The sequence below is a fragment of the Coloeus monedula genome (assembly GCF_965178545.1).
Source record: "Coloeus monedula genome assembly, chromosome: 3".
NCBI classification, from domain to species: Eukaryota; Metazoa; Chordata; class Aves; order Passeriformes; family Corvidae; genus Coloeus; species Coloeus monedula.
Genome location: NC_138783.1, coordinates 78,183,199 through 78,200,542, shown reverse-complemented (window position 1 = coordinate 78,200,542; position 17,344 = coordinate 78,183,199). Strand labels below are relative to the sequence as shown.

The window sequence follows — 17,344 nt, the reverse complement described above, 5'->3', positions numbered from 1 at the left end:
TTTTCTTTCTCATCCTGTTACTATATGTTATACTAGCTGTGGTTGCTATTGTAGTTGCTATTGGTGTGAAAACTAAACTAGACAATGTCAGGAAAACTGGTCAGCATCCTGATCATCATCACTCCATGCAGATGTGCACTTGAAGATGGCAATGCTGCGTCTTTTTGACAACTTGTATTATTAACATGAGTTAATTCAGTAGTAATAACACAGCTTAGTTTTCTAATAATCCACTGTTTTTATGTCTTTGTAAAATACATTTTAGAGGCCTGGTTTCTCTTTTTGACAACTTCAAGGTGGTTTGCTGTGCGTCTGGATGCTATCTGTGCCATTTTTGTTATAGTGGTTGCTTTTGGTTCACTGCTTCTCGCCAAGAGTAAGTACAGATGTTAAAAAAAGTTCACCCAGTAATTACCATGTATAGTAATGTCTAATTCTTTTTCATATGTTACTATTTCTAATTGTTTAAAGGCTGTAATTAAGTTAAATGTTTCTTTCTAGATCATGATCTCTTCCTTAGTCTAGGGCATTGGGGCTGTATCTGCTTTCCTGCAAATACTGGAGGTGGTTCAGACATTTTTGGGCTGAGGCATGCATCTGTCATCATCCCCAAGTGTGCAAACAAACTTGCACTTCTGCAGTCTTCACTTTCGAGAGTCTGGCTTTCAGAGCAATAACAAGAAATAAATCTTCTTCTTTTTCCCTACCTCTGTCTTTCTCTTTTGGGCCTACAGGGCTTTGCTTTTCACACTGAAACACCCACGGAGATGCCTCTTAACAACTTTTTTCCTTTCTGCACATGGCACAGTAGGTCAAAAGGCAAGCTAAAGTTCCTAGGGATGCTCTTGTCGTATCTTGGATTAGTGGGATAGGCCAGTTCCAGAAAGAAAATTGCCTCGTAATAATACATTTTATGTTCACTGTCACTCATGAACTGTCATTAGTGTATGCATCATCCAGGATGTAGTTGGGTTAGATGTACTAGAATGAGATAGTCATCTAAAACATGAAGGAAGAAGTAATTATCTTGGACATGAAAATTAGTGCTAATTTTCTGGTTTTGTTTCTTTTCTTTTTTCTTTGGATAAGTTTTGTATGTTTTACATACAAACATGTGTATTTTAAAATTTGAACACTCTGTGCTACACAACTCTGCAAATTTTGAGCTAGATTTGATGTTAGTAGAATGCAAAAAGACAAGTCAAAACAATGGTCCTGAATCTTCCCTTGCCTCTGGATAAGGAGTAGCTCTCTTCAAGTCAATGGGACTATGTTAGGATAAAGTTCAAGTAAGTCAGAGGACAATCATGGTTAATATTGGGCAGACAGAATACATTTATTTTGTGAGAGTAGACCCACCGAACACAGTAAATGCTTTTATAAACAGAGAAGAAATATTCTGTCCTGTTACTTTATCTGATTGCTTATAAGAGTACAAAGTTGATGTAAATGTTCGTAACTAATTTTGAAATAATTTCATGCAAATTTTTTGCTTAGGTTTAGGACCTTATCTAATTTCCTTAGAAAAAAATGTGAAGAGTTAACCAATGCTCAGCCAGATAGGGATGACCCTAACAATCTATGTAAGTATGGTCTTGAGACTGAACCTCAGTTTTTAGATAAATGCCAGGTCAAGGAGAATTGGGATTATCTCTTCAAAATGTTTCCAGAAATTGTGGCAGGGAGCTGTTCTGCCTGGAGCTGCTCATTGCACAGATAGCAAGTAGCACATAACCAAATAAAATTCTGGCTGTGATGCTTCCATCACGTAATAACCTCATGAAAGTGAACTCAAGTGAGATTTTGTGTAATTACAATGTACCCATTTGAGTCTCTTTTTCCTTTCTTCTGCAGCTCTGAATGCGGGGCAGGTTGGATTGGCACTCTCCTATGCAATCACCCTCATGGGAACATTCCAGTGGGGTGTTAGACAAAGTGCTGAAGTTGAAAACCTGGTAATGTTTATTTCTTCCTTTTCCCCTCCTGGTTCCTTTCATGCTTGCGACATGAAGCCTTAAGGATGTTTCTTCTTAATTAACTTATGATATTAATACCTTAGCAAGCAATTGAGGCACCACTCTGCAGTTATAAAGGAAAATAACTTCTTTTATGTTATAATTTGTCTGACTGATTTTGCACATTTGTTGAGATGAATTGTGTCCAGGGACTGTCCTCCATTCATAGTAAGGGAGGTTTTACAATTTCCCTTTACAGCAGAAAGGTGACTGTCTAGTTACAGTGTAGACAATTGCACTGCAACTTGCTAAAGTTGCAATAAATTAATCCCTTTATAAGGAAGATTTTAAATTATGTTTTTATATTTGGTATTTATAATTTATTGTTATTTATTATTGCATTTTAAAATTTTATTTATATCCCTCGTGGCATTTTTAGAGTCCTGTTATTCCATTGCAAAGGGTTATAACTTTTTTATTTACTCTATGTTAACACAAAAGTGAAAGTATTTGTTTATATTCAGCTGAGAAGATTGTGTGTTTTCCAAAATATATGATATAAAATGCCTTTGACCAATTCACAGTATTTACTAGCATGTTCTAATTTGCCTGCTTACTCTCTTAAGATAATACATAAGAAAAGTAGATTGTAAAAAAAAACATGCTGAACCTAAACCTGGGATTTTTTTTTTTGCTGTGTTGACAATTGAAGTTACAGTTTGCTGTACATAGTCTAGAAAATAACGTGTAGTCCTTTTGTTGAAGTTACAAAGCCATGTTTAATTAATAATAATAATAATAATAATAATAATAATAATAATAATAACAGTGATGTTAGAATTGGTTTTTTTGCTACCACATTGCTTCCTCAGTGCATTTTTCACACACCAGTAAACTGGTAGTGACAGATTTTGTGAAGAATGAGAAGGAAGCTTTCAGGTTTTTTCCTACCATTGGGGATGTTTTGGAAGTGTCTGTGGGAGTGTCACACGTACTGAACTGCTTTCTTGGAGGCTCTGATACAGAAATACCTTGGAAAAGAAAGGCAATGTGAAATGCTGGTCACTTCATGGAACTGTGATTAGCATTGACTTCTTTAATAGGTGGACATCCACCAACTCAGTGGTGGTGCACCCTCGTTTTGAGTCCTGTGTGCAGTTTTGGGCAGCACAATACAAAATGAAGCTATTGGAGAGTGTCCAAAGGAGGGCCATGAGGATGGTGGAGGATCTGGAGGTGAAGCCTTATGAGGAGTGGCTGAGGTCACTTGGGCTGTTCAGCTTGGAAAAGAGGAGACTGAGGGGAGACCTCATTGCAGTCTACAACTTCCTCATGAGGGGAAGAGGAGGGGCAGGCACTGATTTCTTCTCTGTGGTGACCAGTGACAGGACCTGAGGGAATGGCCTGAAGCTGTGTCAGGGGAGGTTAAGGTTGGATATTAGGAAAAGGTTCTTCACCCAGAGGGTGGATGGGCATTGGAACAGGCTCCCCAGGGAAGTGGACATGGCATCAAGTCTGCCAGAGTTCAAGAAGCATTTGGACAGCGCTCTCAGGCACATGGTGTGATTTTTTTGGGGTTGTCCTGTGCAGGGCTAGGAGTCTAACTCATTCATGTGTCTGCCTGTAGTTCATTTGGCAATTTCATTTCTAGCTTTGTCTTTCCAACACACAATGGATTGGTGTCATCTTAGTCAAGACTTACAGGCAACTCTCACAGCTTAATTTTCTTAATACTTATGCATGTACTTAGATTTGTAATTAATCCTGTTGATGAGAAATGCTTATGTATGGCTTTATGTACCATGATAGATTCAGATCTGTAGTAGGACATGAGATGCATTCTTCCCACTTTTTTAGCTGTATAATGAAAGCCTAGAATGGCACCAAATACTCTTATCTGTGTTTAAAAGAAAAAACATGGAGTAATTTGCATTGAATCTCTATAGTAAAAATGCACACACATGTTTATATGCATGCAGTATTTGCAGTGTATGCAACAGGATGAAGTTCACGTATTTATGTCTCCTTTCCTCTCCTTAGATGATATCAGTAGAAAGAGTGATGGAGTACACAGAACTTGAAAAAGAAGCTCCTTGGGAGACCAACAAACATCCACCAACAGAATGGCCTAACCAAGGAATGATAGCATTTGAAAATGTTAACTTCACTTACAGTCTAGATGGACCATTGGTTTTAAGACATCTGTCTGTTTTAATTAAACCAAAAGAAAAGGTATGTATATGGCTGTCTTTGGACATTCACAGAAATTAAGCAAAGATGGTAAGTTGACAAGAAGCTGCATGCTAGAAATCCATTATAAAATACATGGATGTTAGGAAAATACTAATTTCTTTTAAAAAATAAGCTTTAGTTATATTTAATAACAGAAGTTACAGCCTATTTATTTCCTGTAAGTGTAGCATAAATTCATCTTGGAACATAATATTTCAGTCTGTCAAAATAAAGGATTAAACATGTCCAGTAATTTCCTTAAAAAAAATCTGAGATTCTTCAGAAAGTGGCAGACATTGAAAATACAAGCCAAGCCCAGAATGTTTGTTCAAATCCAAAGCAAATGGACCTGCATTAGGAAATTAGGGATTCAACAGAGCGAACATAATTGGAATCAAGTATGTCAACAGACAAGGTAAGCAAAAACAATTGAAAATAAGGAATGTACATGCCCTTGCACTGAGCCCCAAATGAAAGACAGAAGAAAGAAATACAAATCAGTTGCATAACTTTAGAATTCGGGATTTTATTTCAGTTCCTTTTGGCTACCAATCCAATTAACTCTTGTCATTAATTAGATTGGTAGCCAAAAGAAACATAGGAATAAAACTCGTCCTCCTCTGCAAATCTGACTCCTCCTCCCCAATTCTGACGCTATCCCTATTGAAAGAGTGCTGCAGGAAAGGTCTCCCCCACAGACAAAATTAAATTAGAGCCCTGCAGTGTTAATTTGTGCTTTGCTGCATTTCAAATGCAGGTGTACTTTTTTGATTAGGAGGTCTTCCCTAGGAGGCTGTTCAACTCTACAGTCATTGCCCTCGCCTCCTCTTTAACATGCTTTTCCATGCAGTTCCAAACCATTCCTTTCCTCAAGTGGACGTTTTTAATAATATGCATGTTCCAAAATTCAATCAGACTCTGCTACATTGAGGTGATCTCCTGGAATTGGCCATGAATGAGTTAAAAATGGTCTTTTGAGAAGAGCCATATGGGCCGTCTCCTTAGCTGTTACATGTCTTTCCAATATAGACAAGAAATTCTACATTTCTCAGTGAGAGACAGGAAAAAAAAATAAAAACAGAAACAAGAGATATTAGCAGTGCATGACTCAGCTGTTGGTAGGGCAGGAGAGAGAGGGATCACTGGGGGTATTTATTTTTGCTGAGCAGTTCTGCTGTGGTTTTGTCATCCTGAATTTGCCCAGCTCGAAACTATTGCCAAGAACTTTGTGTTTGCTTTCTATGATGTTTTGCAGAACACTGCAGTAGGCTGCCACTGTGTAAAATAAATCTCCCAAACATGCCTCCTCCTTATATTGGTTTTAATTCTGGAGAAGCATCTTCTTTAGAACCAGGTTTCCAGATCTGTTGGGGATTCTGCCCATACTGCTGTCAGTGAGAGCTCTCAGGCCTGTTCAGGCCCCTGGTTTATAGAGACTTCTGGTGGCTGCAGTGCCACTGGCAGCAGGAATGAGTTTAAGCTTCTGCTGTGCTTCTAGTTTTTCTTGTAGCCACTCCAGGGCCCAGTTTGGGAAGCTGTGGGTACAGTAAGAATGAAGGAGATGGTTGCTAGCAAATCACTCATAGGTTAAGGTCTCTTTTGATCTGCTTGTCTTTCATTCGGTATCTCCCTACAGCCAAAGCAGGTTAGGAAGGACCCTGTGTTTTAAACAACTTTGCTAATGTAGTGTGGCCTGACAGAGACAGACCAGGGAGACACAAACTGCTATGCCAGCAGCTGGCAGTGGTTAACCTCCTCTGCTACTATAGCTGCAGCAGAGCAAGGTCAGCATGTGTACCACTGGGGTTTAAACATCCCTATCTTTGTTTCAGGGAACTCATGAATGCTTTTTGGCTAACATATTGTTAAATGCACCTTTTCCTGACAGCTTCTGGATCTGCGGGCTACATGAAAAAGTTAGGAAGGTGCAGATGTAGATTTACAGCATGGCAGCTGTGCTCTCGGAACATACCATGAAAGGGAGGTTGCCTGAGGGATAACAAAGACATGGGCAGTTTCAGTCAGGAGTAGCTGACATGCTGTAAATCTCACATTTTTCTTGCAGCTCTACTATGAAGTACAAGTGACACTTGAGTAATGATGAGCCCAGCGTAGCAGGTGTACTCCTGTGTACGCACATGGCTTCACAGGCAGCACAGTCCTGGCTGTGTGATTCCTGATAGGTGGCTGGCATTTCCATTTGCGACTGGTGCTGTGTTTGCACTGGCTGTGAGCGTGGGCCTCTGAAGAATAAAATGTATTAATCAAATAGATAATGTGTATACTGAGCTATTTCAAATTTCTGTCAATTTTCAGCAGCCTGTAGTCAATTGGACCAAAGATGCAAATAGATTCTTCTAAATATTGAAGAGCATAGTCCTTTCATTTGATGCCAAACTGAAAGTGGGATTTCGACAATATGTAGAGCAGCTGCATTTTTATTTTAAGTATCATTGTATTTTTTTATGGTTTTTTTCTTTATATCCTTAATACAATACTTTATATTGACATTTGCAGAGGAACAATTGAACTTTTGTTTTCACAGCTCTGGTTGTCTGTGTTCTCTATTCAGCATTTTCTTTCTGAACTGTAGTTTATCTGTTCAGAACTATTTTTCCATTGTTTCACTGATATAATTTAGAGTACTAGACATTTTATCATTTATTGTAACAGATTTGCTTAAATTAGTCTGTTAAATAATAAGCACTGTAGACATGTTAATTAGTTTATATACAATAGTGGAAAAATGAATGGTTGGATGAAATTGTTGAATCAAAATGTAGAAGTAGAAAATACCTTGTAGATTATGCAGTATAAGTTGCTCCTTGAAGTGTACTTTTCTACTGTGTTGTGTATTTTTTATCAAACGTGGGCACTGCTGTTTTGTCTGAACTTAGTGTCTCTGACTGAAAGTTTCTCCTTGCACTTTGATGCAGTTTCCTGTGCTTAATTTCATTCCAGCAGTCATTGCTGCATACATGTGAGTCTCAGGCAGTGGGTAATTGCCCTCTGGTGTCTGTACGTATACTCATGAAGGTTTTCATCTTTCTTCCTCCTTTCTGCACCTCAATCACTTTGCCAAGCTATATTATACACGTTTCATCCTCATAAATCCTTCCCCATCAAATCAGTATCTCCAACCCATATTAATTTTGTGTTGCACTGCTCTGAACTTTTTCCAGTGTGCTGATTTTTTTTTTGAAAATGTAGGGATTAGAACAGAATGCAGAAATTCTGCCAGATCAGATCTGTGTAGAGGGTTACATCCATTATCTTCTGTGATACCGTTGATTACTGTGCATTGTTTTTCTCTAAGAATCCTTTACCCAAATACAACATTAAAAAAAAATTAAGAAAGAAGAAATATTAGTAGGTCTTAGCCCCTTGTCATTAAAGTTATCAATCCCATATTTTGCATAGTCTCTTTTTTCTGAAAACTTTATTTTTTTTTCACACTGCTTATGTCTTCTGATTTTTCTTTGGGAACAAAAAGAAGCTTGAATCTCTCTGATTTTATTATTCACTATTTCTTTTGTTTGAAAAGGAATTTCAGCTTGCTGTCATGGCATTGTAGTTTCAATACTTTTTGAAGATGTCTGAAGTATGGATACAGTTTATAATCCTGCTACTTTAAAGTACTTCACCTTAACCATACTAGCCAAAATCAGTCTCAGTTATTTAAATTGGGAGTACATTGTTCCCAGAGTATTTTATGGGAGTCCTTTTTTGGGTTGAGAAGTAGATGCATGCCTGAAATGATTCGCCTAACATCACCCAGCAAACCAGGTTTAGTATAAAAATTAGCAACCTTGAATCCCATTGCTGTGTGCATTGAGCCACTTTATCTTGTTTACACAATAAAATACCACACATTAAGGGGAAATCTTTCACCTTTGAATATGATCCAAGAAATTCTCGTGTATACAAATGTCACCTGAATCCAAACTGATTTAAGAGGAGAGGATTTTTCCTCTTGAAAGAATGTTAATTATAAAGAAGTTTTATTTGGTGCATGTTCTACTGTAAATCCTGTGATGTTGTAAAAATGTTGCTCGACATATTAATTTGTCCTGGAAAGCTCACAGTTTGATTGTACAGGCTTGGCTTGCTCTGTAGGTTGGAATAGTGGGAAGAACTGGAGCTGGGAAAAGCTCTTTGATAGCAGCCCTCTTTCGCTTGGCGGAACCTGAAGGAAGGATTTGGATTGATAAGTACTTGACATCAGAGCTGGGGCTCCATGACTTGCGGAAGAAAATTTCAATTATACCTCAGGTAAGAGAGTGACTTGGTTTGCCATGGATATTTTGTATATAATACCATAGTGTTTAAAGCGCTTTGCTGGGATACGTTCCCCCTGCACCTCTGTAGGCAGTAGACACAGGAACTGTAGCAAGGCGTTATTCTTACTTGAGTACAGTCTTGATTATTTTAAGATAAACAGAATCAATTTTGGGCACTAGAGCATTTTCTCTTCCTAGTTTTGTACCCTGTCTGTTCCTCTGGAATATCTGTGTGTTAGCTGTATGCTGTCCTCCTATAGTCCGGGGAAGAGCAGAGAAAATCTGGTACGTATATACCAATCTTCAGCAGTCCTCTGAAGTCACTTGATCCTTTGGCAGCAATTCCTGCCTGATGCATTGCCTGAAGCTTCCTTAGTAAGGGACTTTGAAGGACCACTTTCACCTCCCTAGTCACCTCTGTACAAACTGACTGGTGATAGATTTAGAAAGAGCAAATGTGCCACCTGGAAGTGAGCTATCAGCTTTTGCATTATTTGGAGAAGGTTGGACAGGAGAAGACCAGGGGAGCAGACAAAAGAGTAGGTCATTATGGCCCATAATAAATAAAGCGTGATGAATTTTAGAAGCTGAATGCAAGAAAGGCTGCAGTACAGAAAAAAAAAAGACAACTAAGACAGTGTTGGAAATAGCCTCATCTCCCATGCTGGAGCAGAAAAAAGGCTGTTCAAAGAAGTCCAGTAGGTCACAGATCTTCTTTCTTAGAGTCTTACTTTCATGAGACATTAAATCAGAGAAGGGTTATGTATAACCTCGAAACTTAGAAGGCAAAGTCTGTGCATGTTACAGTTTCATGAGAGCTCTGGTCTCTTCTGTGGGCATTTGCTCTTCGCTGAAGAGGGAGGAAGAGTGAAAAACTCCTATGATGCAAATGTGAAGTCGTATTTTGGAAAGTTGTTCATCTGCGCTGTTCTAGCAGGTAGAGTGAAGAGTAGACTGTAAATCAGAAGAATTTTTTTGCCATGTTCAGCATTTTTTCTCAGATCTCTGTATTTTATTACAGAATCTGTGTTTAGAGTTGCATCTGAATGCGTGCTAGTCTGTGGGCGGTATGGCTGTCAGAGTGTATTACTTTCTTTACATTGAGAATCTGATACAAATGGTAATGAGGCTCTTTTTCCCCAAGAATACGAGTCAAAGAAAAGAAACAGGTATGCTATTGAAAAAAAAAAATTAAAAAATAGGTACTTCCCCAGCAATTGGATTGTTGCCTAATTCAGGATGTCTTTTGTTTCTGCATGCTGCAGGCTTTGTTATTGCAGTACTCACTGGAACTAGTCATCTTTTGTATGTAAAGAGGACTTTATATGGATTTAAATTCAATTTTTTGTTTGTGTGCAGCGTTCCTTTCTCATGAAAGCAGATGATCATCAGTTCATTCAAGGTCTACAGCTTTTTGAAAGCCTTGCCCATAGCTATTGTGGGCGATTTTTACATTTTGAAGAATTCAACCCAGTTGAACAAAATAGGATACTGAGACAGGAAAACTGCAGGTCAAATACAGTTTCTACATGTTGAATGATACAGATGCTCAAAGTTTGCTGCATTCAGTTCTACATGTGAGGTGTTTTCATACACAGGTCTATTGACATAGTTTTAAAACTGTTCTCATCCAGTGGAACTCTGTGATTTTTGTCAAGTTTATATAAGGTTTTCATCATAGACCCAAAAGTTTTGAGTGTCCAAAGGCTAGCAGGTAGCATTTTTTTTTATGTAAGGGAAGACTGTTTCTACTAAAAATATGCAGAACTATCAAGTGGTGGTATGAAGAAGAAGAGGAAGGAGAGTTTGGAATCAGTAAACTTTTACAGTAAACTGTGTGATAGGCATTGTCTTGTACTGTGCTAATAGTAGTGTCAATAATAGGAATAGCAATGTAACATCAGGTAGTTATTTTGCAGCAAATATCTTCATAATTATGTGGGCAGCTGAAAAACCAGAGAGAGAGATGCTTATTAGAATTGCAACACAAAACATGCTAAACAGAACCGTTCCTAGAGAGTGATGAGGCAAGACTGAAGTTTTCTTGTGTGTAAGTTTAAATACCTACCTGGAGAAATAAAAATATGCTTAGGCTTCTAATTGCTTGCTTAGATGGAGCTGTGTAAAGGTTGTGTTTGTAAATCTTTTCTATGCAAATGTTGTCTGCCTCTCTGACTGCAAGCATTTTTACAACAATTATTTACAGGTTAGTCTTATTACTTTCCTCTCATAAACCAGACTGTTTTAAATAATAATCTGTGTCAGAAATGGTAATTAAAAAATATCCTTATCTTCTGTTGCAGTGCGTGTCTGTTGTTAGGACTTTTATAATAGTTATGAACACTTTATAGGTTCAGCCTCTTCTTTTGCCAACCTGTAAAAATGGATTGAAAAGGAAAATAAATGTAACAATACCTTCGAAATATGCCAAATGGTGCATTAAAATATGTATTGTTAAACAAATTACTTTCTAGGTGTTTTTGAAGAAAACTGCTTTTTGGCCTGGAAATGTTTTGTGTTAAACCCTTTTGCTCATTCAACAGGTTTTTAATGACATTGCTATTGCAGCAGATACTTTCAAATAATTGGCATGTTACATCAAGAAGTGTTTATCTTCTTTTATACTGCTTATTCTTTTTTAATTCTTTTATAGCACACAGATGGTTTAGAAATGAAAAGACAATAAAAGGGTTAAGGTCTGAATTCTATTATGATTTGCTGCAGCCCTTTGGATCTGGGCATCAGTAGGGTTAGATGGGGAGTAAGTCATGACAGGGTAATCTCAGAGTAAGATGAAGTTACCCATTGTAAGTTAGATTTTATTTCCTAGGGGAGAAAAAAAAAAAAAAAAAGAATGCATTTTGCTAAAATTTCTCCAATTTAAAGAAGACTGACAACATGATGAATGGTCTCCACTTATGATTAGCACTGTTACAGCTTTTGACTTGTTTTTGTCTTTATGTGTGGTATTAAGATGAGTTTAGCCCTAAAGTCGTGTCAGTGCATGACTCTCAGGTCTGGCAACTCACATGACTGAGTACTGATCTATTGTTTAAGGAGTTCTGAACCAAAAGTCCTCTTTCCACTTCTTAAATACTACATTTTCAGTGTGATTTGGGAACTGAGGTAGAATAAAACTAGCTTCGACTACAGGTAAACCCCCATTGGTACCTGAATGGGAGAAGGTACTGATTTGACTCCCTGGTGTATTTTGAGTGAGAGCTTTGCCCAGCAGTGCTCCAGTTCTAAGTAAGTTTGCTTTGGTGCTGTGGCAGTATAGACTAACTTAGATGTGTTTAGGTTTTAAATGGTGAAAGCTGTTCCTGCTTAGCCCTGATGGTAAAATGGAAGGGCCTTCATGGTATGAAATGAAAAAAACCCACAGCCAAACAGAGAAGGAAAACCAGACAGGCATTGTGAGCTCTTTGATTCCTCTCTAGTTTATGTACTTCCCCAAAGGAGCTCCCAAAAGGAGTGTGAGCTTATTAACAGTGCTAGTTGATGGTTTTTCTTAACAATACCATGAAGACAGCAATGATTTCATGTAAGTATATATATAGCTTGTGGCATCAGAACAGTGGCATGTAAATGTCCATTTAAGTACCGACATAACTGTGTACAGCAATTTGCAAACAGACCTGTCCTGTTTGGTAAATTGTCTTCATACAGAGTAGTTGAACACTTGCCTCCCCTGCCACATCCCCCTTAAGCATGCAATTGTATTATACACCTTTGCATTTCAAAAATGATAGCTTGTGGTTGGATACTTCTGTGCTATTGTTGATATAGGTTAGCTGTGAATCACTGAATTACCTATTGAGTTATAAAACCTGTGTTTATAATGGAATGCTGATTTTACTGGATTTCAGGAGCCTGTTTTATTCACTGGAACTATGAGGAAAAACTTAGATCCTTTCAATGAATACACTGATGAAGAGCTGTGGAATGCCTTGGAAGAGGTGACTTACTAAATCTAATAATGTACATCTGGTATTTAAAATCCACGTAACAATAACATTACAGTGCTTGTGTGTGTTAAGTTTTAGATGTTTTCATTGGGTTTGATAAAGGTATAGCTGTTGATGGAAGAAGGTAGACTATCATATGTGCATTTGTGTATGTGTGAGTGCATGTGTGTGCAGACGTGTATTATTATGTAAGTCTTTTATGAAAAAATTATCCTTTGGGATGATGCCTTGGTTGTATTTTGATTCATATCTTGGTTTTAATGAACATTAATAGATTCTTAACAACATGCTTTAATGTTTCTAGAATTCTAATAACTGACACACTGTGTAATCCAACTTGGCACTTACTCATTTTGTGTCAGAATATAAAAGGCAAACCTTGCATACTTATTGTTGTGTCATCAGACAGACAATAGCTGATTTAAAATAGAGTTACTCATCCTACAATATGTTGACATGTCAACAGGTGCAATTGAAGGAGGTTGTGGAAGATCTACCCAACAAAATGGAGACGCAGCTGGCAGAATCTGGGTCTAATTTTAGTGTTGGTCAGAGACAGCTGGTGTGTCTTGCCAGAGCAGTTCTAAAAAAAAACCGTATTCTTATCATTGATGAAGCAACAGCAAATGTGGACCCAAGGTAAAAACAAAATCTGTCATATTAAAATGAGCTGGTTTCTCTTCTAATATGTTCATCTGCGCTGTAGAGATGAACTTAAATGTGTTATATTTCATGTAGTTTTTACTGCTGTTTTATGTTTTTGATGATACCATCATACTTCTATTCAAAATGGAGCAACTGAGCTTTGGCTATGGAGCAGATGATATAAACTACGCGCTCAAAATATCCCTAATTTCAGTGCGTTCCATAGAGTAGGGAAATTAATATTCAAAGTTTATTTGTCCTGCAGCCATGGATTAGAAGACACGAATGTTCTTGAAAATGCATCTCTGTAACATCAGAATAGCCATGAAACAAGTTGAGTTCTGTTGACTTCTGGAAGAAATGTCTGCTGGAAATAAATAAATACAAAAGATTTAATTCATCTTGCTCCCAAAACCCCCTAAAACTAGAAAGGTGAAAAATGGCTGTAAGCAAAACCAGATACTTCTCGTTATGAGATGCTGTCCTTTCAGATGGCTCAGATGCTGGTGTGGTAAGTTAGAGGTAAAGTAGGGGCAGGGGCAGAAGGTAAGCTGTCCTAAACACCACAGGAATTGCAAAACAGATTTGGAGATGTTTAAATCTACAGGATGGACTCACTTATTCATTATTTTGTCTTGTGTAACTCAGGCCAGCAGAATTTTCCTGAATTCATTCCTGTTTGAACTAGAGTGTACTTCTAGAAGAGCATCCAACCTCAATAGCAAAAAAAAATTCAATGACAACCCTCGTTAAATTGTTCCAATAGCTAAGTACCCCCACTGTTAATTTTTGAAACATTTGAAGCGCTGGTGGAAATATTTTGGAAACAATACTGCAAACGTACTGCATCAATTAGTCTGAGCTGAATATATAGTTCCAACAAACTATGGCTTGAGGGAGAACTCAAAGTCCAAAGAGGACAATAACACAGCAAGTCCCTCAAACAGATGCATTAAGGATTTTGTATGTCATCTGGGCGTGACTCATTTTTCTAACATCTTCCTGGGGGAGAAGTGGTGCCACTGGGGTAGCTTTACAGTTCAGCTGACAGTGTATTTCTAAAACCTTTAGAGAAGTGCATTCCCTTCCCAGAGGTTCTCTTTTTTTTCTTCTTTTTTTTTTTTTTTTTCTTTCTTTTTTACTCTTAGTTTATTTTTGGCTGAGCTCTGATAGATTAACTGTGATTAATCATAGGTGTGGAAATTTAATACCATCTTACTCATCCTCCCTATTTTGGCATCTCGCATGTGTGTTCTCAACTTGCACTATCCATTTAATTGATCTTGATTAATGTGTGCTGCAATATATATTATAATAAGGTAAATGTTTGTTTGTATCAACTCTAGGCATAACAATACAAATAATAACTTGGAACTTCTTCTTTGAATTCAGTTTGCATTACAGTCATTATTACCTTTTCCTTAATGTGTTGGTATAACTAGAGCCAAGTATTTTTTAGCTGTGCAATCTGATAGGATGATCATCAGGAAATGCTGATGTGGGTTGCTTAACTGAGCAGTTAGGGAGGCATTTTTGGCGTGTAAGGAAAACCTCCTCCTCTTCTGATGCACAGCCCCCATACCTGGCACCCTTGTCTCTCACCTGGCGGCAAGCACACATCATATCAAGCACTTGAGGTGGGAGACCATGGCGAGCTGCCGCCGGCTCTGGAGATACTTTTCCTTTTTTTGTTTGTTGTTCTGGCTCTTGATCTCTCTCCCTCAGCAGCCCCAACTGCTGCTGCCACCACGTCCCTTCTGCAGTTCCACCTGGAAGCAGGTGTGAGAAGGCAGGGTTTAGGGGTGGCAGGAAGAGAAGGAAGGGTGAGGTGACGTGAGGCAGTGGATGCAGGGTGAGAGATGGGCACTGTACCTTCCCCAGGGCTGAGGGGACTCCCCACCATGTTTCTTCAGCTCACCTTTTATCTGCTACTGGAAGTAAAGGGAAGGAATTTGAAGTTCATCCTCCTCCCTCCTTCTCATATGTTCTGGCACCCATATGTACCCTTATTTCCCCTCTTGCTCCTCAAAGCTGCCACCTGCTCTGCATGCGGCGGGGATGTGAGTGGTTTTGTGGGGGGGCGAGGAGGAGCTTGCCATAAAGAAGGTTGCCCTAAGTCAGACTACCTGCATGATTTGTGTGATGGCTGACAGACATTTAATTTGATTTTATCTTCTTGGTCCATTCTCACCCTGAAGAATAGTCTGGTTTTAAAGCACTTGAAATGTTCTGGAAAGTTATGTGAAATCTGGAGCAGAAGAGCTGAAAATCTTCATGTAGTTGCTTTGGTGATATACTGAAGCAAAATCATTAGTAACTGAGACTTTTTAAAAATACTGACTTTGTTTAAGTTTACTAGGCTTTCTGCTCACTGACTACAGTATTGTGTGTTAACTTGTATTTTTGCTTACAAAGGACAAAACTTTCGGGGAGCAAACCACTGCCACATTTTTACATTGGTTGTTCATTGAATCTGGTGAAAACAGCTGTTGCACATAGTTCAGTTCATTAGCCATCTTAACCTTGTAAGGTTTAACCTTTTATTACATCTGACTGCTATCTGTAACTCTTTTTCTTTTGGAGAAGTTATCTAAGCCTCTCAGTAATTGTGTAGTGTGAGATATTTCAGGACAATCCCAGGAGGACATTAGACAGAAGATAATGACTTAGCCAGTTTTCCTTTCAGCAGCTTGGTTGCTTCTCATTCAGATCATATTTATTCTTCCTCTTTAGATAGTTTTCTTTTTGCACAGTCAGTTAATTCAGGTCACACCAGATCTTGGGTTGCTGGGAAACTTGGTGTTAGATCCTCAACCTGTGGTGCCTGTGGGACAGCTGTACCACCATTTTGTGCTTTCTTATTGTATTGTACCTTGCAGTAGGGAGTGGTTCCCATTTTTATATAATCAGATTAGGATTGATCTTTTGTCTTCCAGCAGCCCTGGTTTTGGTATTTGGGTTGCATCTTTGGTTTTTAATGTGCCTGAAAGATGATGGGGTTTGATGTACTGAAGTGGGTGATGAAATCACTTGGCACTTGCCTAGACACTTGCTCAGTGTGGGTAGACACCACTAAGAATCCATTTATGCCCTGAAAAAGGGACAGAAATGATGCTTCTGTTGGTACTTTCCTAGCTCTAACTGGTATGTGGTGCAGTCTCTACACTCTGTCAGCACATAATTCTGTATACAGATGCTTTTCTTGATCTTTCTATATTTTCTTGCTTTTGCTACCTTCTTCCCAGGATTCTCCTGGAGGTTGCTGATGGTGCTTCTGCCTGCTGTCCCAAAAACTATGCTCCAATATCTACCACGAACCTTGGAGACAATTTAGCCAAGTGTCAGTCAGCAGGCATGTCTGCATGAGATTGTGTACTGTGATATTTGAAGATGGAGATTAAGTCTGTTCCTGATTACTCTGTAGTCTCATTTTAGAACATTGTCACACCCACAATATGGACAGCAGTTTCTTGTTAGTGATAAGCTTGTGTTCAAGAAATACCTGTTTAAGATAATAGTTTGATCGTATCTCTTAAGAATGAGAGGTTTTTTTCTTGTAAATGTAGGAAGCGATAGTGCTATAAAGAATACATGTAATAAGAGAAGATACAATAAATGAATGCAGAGGACAGGGATGTTCAGGGCTGAGGCATTCTCAGAAAACAGTAGGAATGACCTGAGTTACAAATAATTTTGAGCCCTTCGTAAAGTTGTTCTCAAAGTTTCTGAGTAAGCTGTGATTCTCATGTTCTGTAGTAGCTCTGCAGAAAACTTCACCTTGAGCTTGACTGTAAAGAAAGAAAAAGGTTTTCTTTACACAGTTCTAGGGAGTGTTCAGTACTGAATATTCTGTTTCTATTTTGCTATTGCAACCATTAGAGAGAACACATCCTGCTGTCTCCATAAGGCTCTTTCATAGTGAGTGTTTTCACAGATGTCCCTGATTTTTTTTCCTTTTGGAGGTAAGAGTAGTCAGGTTGTTGAGGCATTGCTGAGAAGAGAGCAAAAAAATACACATTCATTAACACTGGGGTGAAAGGACTGGTATTGCTGTGATGTGGAACATGATGAAAAACTTCCTTTTCTTAAGGAGATAACAGAACTAAGGAGCCTGGCCCTGTCCTGACTTCTCCTCCTGTCTCTTTCCCTGATTGCATACTGGCCTTTGTTCAAAAGGAGTTGAGGAACACCTGCTTCCCACCTTGTTCTTGAGCTTCTTTTAGAAAGTAGGAGCAGAAGGACCAAGCCTTTCAGACCGTGGTCC

At 38.4% G+C, this 17,344-nt stretch overlaps 1 protein-coding gene across 3 annotated transcripts in view; it reads left to right on the top strand.

The window, feature by feature from the left end:
• The window catches only part of ABCC4 (ATP binding cassette subfamily C member 4 (PEL blood group)), a 146,311-nt gene that overhangs the window by 102,464 nt on the left and 26,503 nt on the right, over nucleotides 1–17,344 (top strand). For 2 of the 3 annotated variants that reach the window (XM_082279419.1, XM_082279421.1), the window contains exons 23-28: nucleotides 266–376; nucleotides 1,855–1,955; nucleotides 3,996–4,187; nucleotides 8,304–8,459; nucleotides 12,337–12,426; nucleotides 12,902–13,074. In XM_082279419.1, the coding sequence (XP_082135545.1) occupies nucleotides 266–376; nucleotides 1,855–1,955; nucleotides 3,996–4,187; nucleotides 8,304–8,459; nucleotides 12,337–12,426; nucleotides 12,902–13,074 (823 nt within the window). The remainder of the gene's footprint in view (nucleotides 1–265; nucleotides 377–1,854; nucleotides 1,956–3,995; nucleotides 4,188–8,303; nucleotides 8,460–12,336; nucleotides 12,427–12,901; nucleotides 13,075–17,344) is intronic. The other variant, XM_082279420.1, reaches the window with a different exon arrangement.